At 51.2% G+C, this 8,876-nt stretch overlaps 1 protein-coding gene across 5 annotated transcripts; it reads left to right on the forward strand.

The window, feature by feature from the left end:
- The first annotated feature begins 24 nt into the window (after positions 1–24).
- Positions 25–8,560, forward strand: zgc:109986 (uncharacterized protein LOC553566 homolog). 5 transcript variants are annotated; one of them, XR_005708240.1, is made up of 9 exons: positions 445–1,071; positions 1,752–1,873; positions 2,181–2,319; positions 3,048–3,169; positions 5,093–5,203; positions 5,495–5,601; positions 5,909–5,999; positions 6,914–7,084; positions 7,806–7,996. XR_005708240.1 is itself a non-coding variant. In XM_040137535.1 (8 exons), exons 2-8 carry the CDS (start codon positions 1,790–1,792, stop codon positions 8,114–8,116), a joined length of 768 nt encoding a protein of 255 aa, XP_039993469.1. In that variant the 5' UTR covers positions 25–315; positions 1,752–1,789; the 3' UTR covers positions 8,117–8,560. The 5 variants fall into 5 exon arrangements, 4 of the variants coding, with proteins under 4 accessions (XP_039993469.1, XP_039993468.1, XP_039993467.1 ...); XM_040137535.1 differs by lacking the exons at positions 445–1,071; positions 6,914–7,084; positions 7,806–7,996 and adding exons at positions 25–315; positions 8,003–8,560; XM_040137534.1 differs by lacking the exon at positions 6,914–7,084 and having other exon boundaries at positions 7,805–7,996.
- The last annotated feature ends 316 nt before the right edge of the window (positions 8,561–8,876 follow it).

Below are 8,876 nucleotides of genomic sequence, written 5' to 3' on the forward strand. Positions count from 1 at the left end.
CTTCCTCTGCATCACCCTTCTGCTCTCTGCACAAGCCCGTCATTAGCTCCAGCCACAGTATTTACTCCTGAAAATGTCCCCGGAGGCAGATTTTCTTCCCACCTGTGAGCCCCCGGTGCATTTACTACATGGTGGACAACATAAACGACGTTCACTCCGTGGACGGAACCCTCATTTTCTTCTGCATACACCGTGATGGTGAAGCCAGTGTGTGACTGGGCTGGAGACTGACTCGCACCGTCTCTATAATTCAGTGGTTTTCTCTACGGAGTTCGGTGTTGGCTTCGGCGCCTGCGGATTGCAATGGGGCTACAGGTACTGTTTGCTAGCGAGATCCGTAGCACTGAAGCTAACCCCGAGCTCCGGTCCGATCTGCGCTAAAATGTCGCAACACTTGAGCTTTACCGGGACAAATACCAAGACACATATAAACTGTAGAGCTTTTCTGAACCACGGCGAGACGCGCTTCAATGCGGCGCACACAGCGTCCACCAAAAACCGGCTCTTTCTCTAACGTTTCCTTGTTGTGGTTGGTGGACTGCGCCGCAACTGTTCTTCCTTCCCGGCGATTTCTTAGCGATCGCCACCAGACACGAATTTAGGGAAAACGGCAAAGTTTCCCAAGAAATGTCTAAAATTTAAGTTTGCGACCGGTGGACGTGTGTTGTAGTTCATGAATGTCTCTTAAGGTCGTCTGAGCTGTTGAGAGGAAACAGTCCGTGATTTTTAATCTAAACGTCTTTCGTCACTCACACCGGTGTTTGCGTCAAACTTAAAAAGTGACGCCAGGGCGGCCGGTGGCTTCCCCCCGACATCCGCCGTCTGATAGTGGGTTTCGATAAGCGCCAGGTTTCGGGGTCCACCTTAAACCGGAGACCCGTTCCCGTGAGCCGCCGAGCGGAGCTGCAGCCTGAGCGCAGACCCGCTCACGGACCGGGTTTCACGGCGGATCCCGCTGCTTTCCGCGGTTCGACATGAATTTTTCTGAAGCTAAATCGGAGCTGAAGCAGCTGCTGAGCAGAGTGAGCCCGTCCGAGCTCCCCAAAGTCCTGGACTGGGTCAGGAACGCAGGTAAACGCCTCGCCCGCTGCACATGGTCCGATCCACGCTCAACATCCGCAGAGTTTTCTGACGTGATGTCCGCGGTCCCGATCGGCATCGGAATCCAGAAGTAAACCCGGGAAGACGCGAATGAATTCCGCTCCGGTGCCTCCGCGAACACCCGCATTAGAGAGGGTAGGATTGTTCCACACGCTGCCGGCACCTGGGTGTTGCTGAGGCTGTCAGGAAGACTCAAGCACGGACCCGGAGACAGCGGGTCCCCGGGGCAGAGACCTGTAAAAGGCCCCCCCGACATAAAAGCTCCGTTCAGCTGCGGCAGTAAAATGCTGCTTCCACATGAAAGCATGAACAATAATAATCAAAGGGTTTAATGATCTGATTATCTAAGTTTCCCGATTTTAATCTCATACTCTATTCGAGCAACCTATCGATTCGGGACCTTTACTTGGAACACAGTATTTTTACAGTGTGGTATTAGTACTTTTACTGAAATACAGAAGTGAAAGTACTTCCCACTTCTTCCAACTCAAACTTTACACAGAATATAAACCACAATCTGTAGAGTCTTATATTAGGCCCCTCCCCTCAAAAATAAGTCAGTAAAGTTGTGGTTCTGGTCCCGACCAGAGTGAGTTACTGAGACTGCATTACCCACAAGGCCACTTGTGTGTGTGTCCGTCCTCCTGCAGGCGAGCTGGACGACCTGCTGGTGGACAACAGGAAGGTGATGCTGCAGAGCATCGCGGACGACCTGAGGGCCGGTCTGCCTCTGGACGCCATGTTACCCTCTGAGACCGCCGCCCACCACAAGGTACCGCGTCCGTGCTACGTAGCACTGCAGAGAGGTACCGCAGAGGCCTGGGAAACCTGCACCTGAACATAACCTGTTCTTCAGGGCTCCTCCATTTCTTAATCAGCCCCTCTCTATCTGAAATATGCTCGGTGGTAATGTTTAGATATTACTCCCATGAAAGCAAATTCTCCTGCTGAGTAAACTCAGCGGAGGCAGGAGGTCTCCCAGGACCTGCTGCTCCAGAAAAGTCTAATTGTCGGGTTTAACCAGGCTGAACGTGGGATAGCGGTGGTGATAACGGTGACGGCGGTGGTGTGTGTCTCAGATGCAGCAGCGGTCGCGGCCGACGCTCCACGTGGACGGCTTCCTGTACGATGACGAGCAGGTGGACTCTCTGTGTGAGGAGGGAGCCATGAGCCGGACCTACTGCCTCGCCTGTGGGTCCTACAGGACGGCACCTCTGGGTGGGAGCAACACTTCATCACCCCCGACCTCTCAGCAGACGCATGCACGCAGGTTTTGAGCGGTTTGCACCCGCGACGTTATTACGAAAAGGCCCCTGTTAGTCGGGTAAATCTTTAATGTCCCCGAGGGGCAGTTTGGCTTGACGTCAGCGGTCAGTAGCAGCGAATACACACAAGTACACACACACCGATAAACACAAGTACACACACACCGATAAACACAAGTACACACACACTGATAAACACATGTACACAGATTAACACCACCATCAAAGAAAGAGAAAGAAGCCAGAAACCGGGACGCGATCCCACACCTGCAGCTAGTCACAGGCCAAGTCGGCCCCTGCGTCTGTTACATGACGCAGAACCTCACCGTGAGTCCGCGGAGATGGCCTGAGGGTTCTGTGCGCTGCTAACCGGGCACCGGTTCCTGAGATGGTTTCTCCAGCTCGTTTTTTTCTTTTTCACGCTGACGTCGCCGCAGCAACAGACGACGGCGAACGTCGCATCTGACTCAGTAAAGGTTTAAGATTCAAAACACTCTGAGCTGAGACTCGTCAGCATGAAACCTCCTTTGGTTCTTACAGAACGTCATATGCCAACAAGAGTCTGTGAGACAGTGTGTCCACCACGAAAAGATGAATGTGGAGTTGTGGTTTTGCAAAATCTCTGCCCTCCCCCCCACCAGACGACCTCGTCACTGTTCTCTTCTTCTTCTCTCCCTGCAGACTTCATCTCCCACTCGTTCTCTGTGTCCGAGCTCCAGTTTCTGTTCCAGAACGTTCTTCCAGACCTGAGCGGTCGGATGCTGGTGGACGTCGGATCCAGACTGGGAGCTGTGCTGTACGGGGTCAGGGGTCACCGCACGCACGCACACACACACGCACACACGCACGCACACACACAGACAGGAGATACTGCTGAGGTGACGTCAGCAGGATAGTGTGTGAGGCGAACAGGTGTTGTGAGTTACTGTAGTCTGTCAGCAGGTGGAGCTGCAGCACGGACACGCAGCCGATGGAGATGAAGGCACTTTAAAACACTTAAGAGACAGAGTCAAAGCTCGTCCTCGTCCTCAGAGGCATAACTGAGTCAGATCTGATCTCACAGACAGGAAACACCTGTTGATGTGATTCAGTGTGACGTCCACTTCCTGAGGACGTCCTGATCTCTGATGTCCCTCCACAATAAAGCTCCACAAATCCACTTAGAAACCAGAGAAAAGGAGGCTGCAGAACTTCATTCAGAATCTTCCTGTTTTTAAGTTTCCTTCAGTATCACAGTGACCCAGTGACAGTTGTCTGAACGTCCTCGGCTACACTGAGAACAGGAGCTGATCACAGCTGGTTCAGCAGCTTTTAACGGGACAGTTTGACTGAATGGAAAATATTAGCTAGAGAAGAGTAAAAGAGGCTGACGCTGCTTCATTTGAATGTCAGCAGCAGTGTAGCTGGTTTTCAGCACAGTGGTTGGTTCAGTTCAGAGGGACGGACGGGGATTTAACACATCACGTGAGCTGTTCAGAACACGTCCGGGAGTCTTCTGCAAAAAGGAGGACAGCGTCAGCTGAGCAGAGACCTGCAGCGCCCCCTAGAGGAAAGGCTGAAAAATCAGTGGAATAGAAGAGACTGAAAAGAAAAGAGCAGAATGAAATGATTTAGAAAGAAAATAAAACATAGACGTCAGAGCAGTAGAAAACATTTGTCTGTAAATAATGTGAACTGTATTTAATGTGTCTCCGCGTTCGTCTCCCTTTGTCTCCCCGTGCGTCTCCCCGTGTCTCCCTGCACGTCCCCCTTTGTCTCCCTGCACGTCCCCCTTTGTCTCCCTGCACGTCCCCCTTTGTCTCCCCGTGCGTCTCCCTTTGTCTCCCGTGTCTCCCTGCACGTCCCCCTTTGTCTCCCTGCACGTCCCCCTTGTCTCCTCCCTTGTCTCCCGTCGTCTCCTTTGTCTCCCTCCCTTGTCTCCCCGTGTCTCCTTTGTCTCCCTGTCTCCCTTGTCTCCCCTGCACGCCTCCCGTGTCTCCCTGCACGTCTCCCTTTGTCTCCCCGTCGTCTCCCTTTGTCTCCCCGTGCGTCTCCCCGTGTCTCCCTGCACGTCTCCCTTTGTCTCCCCGTGCGTCTCCCTTTGTCTCCCCGTGTCTCCCTGCACGTCTCCCTTTGTCTCCCCGTGTCTCCCTGCACGTCTCCCTTTGTCTCCCCACTCGTCTCCCATTGTCTCCCCGCACGTCTCCCTTTGTCTCCCCGCACGTCTCCCTTTGTCTCCCCGTGCATCTCCCTTTGTCTCCCGTGTCTCCCTGCACGTCTCCCTTTGTCTCCCCGTGTCTCCCCACGTCTCCCTTTGTCTCCCCGTACGTCTCCCTTTGTCTCCCCGTGCGTCTCCCTTTGTCTCCCGTGTCTCCCTGCACGTCTCCCTTTGTCTCCCCGTGCGTCTCCCCGTGTCTCCCCGCACGTCTCCCTTTGTCTCCCCTGCACGTCTCCCTTTGTCTCCCCGTGTCTCCCTGCACGTCTCCCTTTGTCTCCCCGTGTCTCCCTGCACGTCTCCCTTTGTCTCCCCGTGTCTCCCTGCACGTCTCCCTTTGTCTCCCCTGCACGCCTCCCTTGTCTCCCCTGCTCGTCTCCCTTGTCTCCCCGTGTCTCCCCGCACGTCTCCCTTTGTCTCCCCGTGTCTCCCTGCACGTCTCCCTTTGTCTCCCTTTGTCTCCCCGTGTCTCCCTGCACGTCTCCCTTTGTCTCCCCGCGCGTCCCCCCTGTGCGTCTCCCGTCGCGTTCAGGGTTACGTGTACAGCTCGGCCTCGCGCCTCCTCGGTCTGGAGCTCAGCGAGGAGTTCGTCAGGCTGCAGAACAACATGCTGCACAAATACAGACTGGAGGACAGAGTTCAGGTTGGTGTCCTCTCCGCGTCTCACACTGAGCTGTGTCCCGCACCGGGTCCGCAAACAATAAGGACTGATTCACCTTTCCTTTCTGCATCAGTTATTAAATGTTGAATCAGTGACACGAACTCCAGTTCAGCCAGTCGGACCAGTAACGAGAGGAGTGTGTTTCCTCACTGGCTGTCACGGCTCACTTCAAATCGTTGCTTAGAAACTGATCTCTGGTCTGTGCACAGACAATAGAAGTGGTCAGTAGAAACCGGGTCTGATGAGTGGACTCTGGTCTCCGGTCTGCTGCAGGTTCTCCACGCTGACGTCTGCACGCAGGACGTTCTCCTGCAGAACACCGACGTTCTGGTCATGAACAACGTCTTCGAGTTCTTCATGGAGCCCAGTGAGCAAGTCAGGTGAGGACGCACAACACACACTGCACACGCAGAAATACACACTGTTATACACACACAACACTTTCCCTCTCTGTCTCTCTCTGTCTTTGTTTCTCTCTGACTCTCTGTCTCTCTCTCTTTGTCTTTGTTTCTCTCTCTCTCTCTGTCTCTCTGACTCTGTCTATCTCTTTGATTTCGCTTTCTGTCTCTCTCTCTCTCTCTCTCTCTCTCTCTCTCTGTCTCTCTGACTCTGTCTATCTCTTTGATTTCGCTTTCTGTCTCTCTCTCTCTGTCTCTCTCTCTCTCTCTGTCTCTGTCTCTGTCTCAGAGCCTGGAGGTTCATCATGCAGAACTTTGTGAAGACAGGGGCTCTGCTGGTGACTGTTCCCAGTCTTCAGGAGAGTCTGAACGCTCTGCAGGTAGAACTCACACCGACACACACTTGAGACCAGGTCGCCAACCAGACCCGCGGGTTCACTCCACATCATCTGAGTCTACATAATCTGATTAATCATAAATGTGTCTGGAATTTGCTGGACCATAGTAGAACCTGAACTCTGTCGGGTCCTCCGTCCTCCATCTCGTGGCCCTGGTCTTTTAGGGGGACCCAGAATCAGAATCCGGTTTGAAGTACTCCATTGTTGTAGTTTATGCTGAGCTCATTGTTGTAAAGTGTTTTATCAGAGGACTTTAACCTTTCGCTGCGTATCAGGTAATTAAAAAAGTTGTTAAGTCGTATTAGTCACATTTGAGAAGCCGGTACCAGTGAATTTTTTTTGCTTAAAAACTTAACATTTTGATTTGGTGCAGCATTCAGAAATACAAACTTGTATTTTTTCCTTTTTTGCTAGTTCTCTAGAAAAACGAAAGGCGGAAGGTAGAAAGACCAGAGGGAAAACAATGAAATACAATACAAACCAAACCAAAAACCGCCCTGGCTCCCGCATGTTCTGCCCCTGAGTATTTGAGAGGTTTTTATTTTCTCCAAAACACTGATATAAAATCTTTTAAAATATTTGTATTCAAAGCTTCTTCTTCCTCTTCTCTCTTCAGACCCCACCCTGCTCCTCAGCGGTCAGTACTTCCAGAAATCCACCCTACCAGTCAGATTCAGTCTCTTCTCTCACTTCCTTAAATGAGTTGACACTTTTCCTGTGGAGGTCACTTTTAAATTATGGTCCTTTTTGCCAACAACACATCTGTCATTTATAATACGTAAGCTATTTTGAAAGTGGTGCAGAACAGGTGTATAGCGTCAGGGACTCCTCCTGGGTTAGAGTCGTACTTTGCTCAGCGTCCTGTTAGTTTATTCATCTCGCGTTCTGTGTTACAGGATATCATGTCATGTTGAGGAGCTTCCTGGTTCCTGCAGTAAAAGTGTCGCAGACGCTGTCAGCGACTCACAGATCGACATCAAACTCTCCTGCGTCAGTCGTCAGAACAAAACACCTAAAACTGTGTCAGAAAACATCGGATTCTTTGGTTTAGAAAAAAAGTCAAGCAGGTGCATTTCATTCCCAACCAGCCAATCGCAGAGCTTCACATTCACAGTGAGCGGAAGCTTAAGACGACGGTGTTGAGAAAACTGATTCTACAATCTGCAGCTTAAACCAGCAGGGTTCTGGATTCTGGGTCAGTACGGCTGCGAAGTGTGAGGGGAAAACTACGACTCCCAAGGTGCATTTCACTACCAAACATCCAATCACAGAGCAAAAATCTTCACCTGGAATAGGTTCACTTTTACTTTCTGGCTCAGTTTAGACAGAATTCACTGCACGATGACAACTGGACGCCGAAGCGTTTGGAATTCACTCCCGCTCTGATTCACGCCTCTGCCCGGCGGCTTCTCCATGGCAACAGCAGCTGAGGCTCATGGGTAAATAATTCAGACCGGTGGTCAGTGGACAAACCTGCGTGATGGTCCCATTATCCCGGAGAGTTTCTGTTCAGAAGGACTCCGGAGATGTTTAAGGTAGAAACTGAACCGGGACCAGAGAACGAGGGCAAAACCTCCTCGCACTTTGCAGCCGTACTGACCCAGAATCCAGAACCCTGCTGGTTTAAGCTGCAGATTGTAGAATCAGTTTTCTCAACACCGTCGACTTAAGCTTCCGCTCACTGTGAATGTGAAGCTGGTTGGTAGCGAAATGCACCTCGGGAGTTGTAGTTTTTTGTCCACAGGCTTCTTGTAGTCTTGAATCTTTTTTTTTTTTTTTCCACCAAAGAAGCGGATACTTTCTGACGCAGTTTTTCGTCTTCTGATCTGATGATGGACCATGAACCAGACTGTGACTGCAGGAACCAGGGGCGTCTGAAAGAACTCCTCACACTTCATAACTCTGTCTTCCCTTGAAGTCCACGGTTTTTAGACCAGTTCTGTACTGGCGTCACCGTACTGATGGAATTTCACGGTTTCCACCAGGAGGCGCCGCGGCCCGGCTGGGTGGAGGAACTTCCTGTGGACTATGACGTTTACCTGGGCAGAGACACAGACCCCAACGCCCTCAGACAGATCCACCTTTACAGGGTCATGTGAACTGGACTGGACTGGTTTCCATTGGCCTTAACTGGTTTGAATTGTTCTGGACTGTTTTGGACTGCTCCAAAAAACTTAAAACTTGGCTCCCTTGGTCTGGACCCATCTGAGGTCAGTCCGATTCCTGGTCTGGGGTGTTGTGGTCTGCAGCTGTGATCAGATCCCAGTGTTTCCTAACGTCTCTGTCCCCGGCTCCAACTCCTGCTGGATGAACAGACGATGAACGACAGTGAAACACAGGAAGGAAAAACAGAAAATATGTGGAACAGACACTGGACGTTAGTAGACACTTCAACATCTGCTCACAGCTGCATTACAGTCTGTTCTAAACCAATAATTACATCTTGATGAACCGATTGTTCGTGATAAACACCGCGACTTAACCATTTCATCAAGGGTTGTGAGTCTGTACATCCAAACCTGATTAAAAGTGAATTAATGAAACGCGTCATTCGTCTTTGTCACGTTGCAGCAGACGGAGTATTTTTGTCCTGGTTTTGTTCCTGAGTTGGGTTTACATGCACGTTAGTATCCCGGTCTTGCTCTTATTCTGGAAATCTCGTTTACATGGGGCACGAGACGCCTGGTTCTTCACATCCCTGTAGCCACCATCGTAACCGTTTCCGGGTTCCTGCAGGTTCCGGCCTCTCTCTTCTGTACTGACTGGGTTACCTGCGAATAAACACACCTGGGTTTTTGACGGTCCGAGCTCTGCTGGATCTGGGTCTCTCCCTTTATTTCAGCGTGCTGATCATCATTT

Source organism: Xiphias gladius, chromosome 10 (assembly GCF_016859285.1).
Source record: "Xiphias gladius isolate SHS-SW01 ecotype Sanya breed wild chromosome 10, ASM1685928v1, whole genome shotgun sequence".
Lineage (NCBI taxonomy): Eukaryota > Metazoa > Chordata > Actinopteri > Istiophoriformes > Xiphiidae > Xiphias > Xiphias gladius.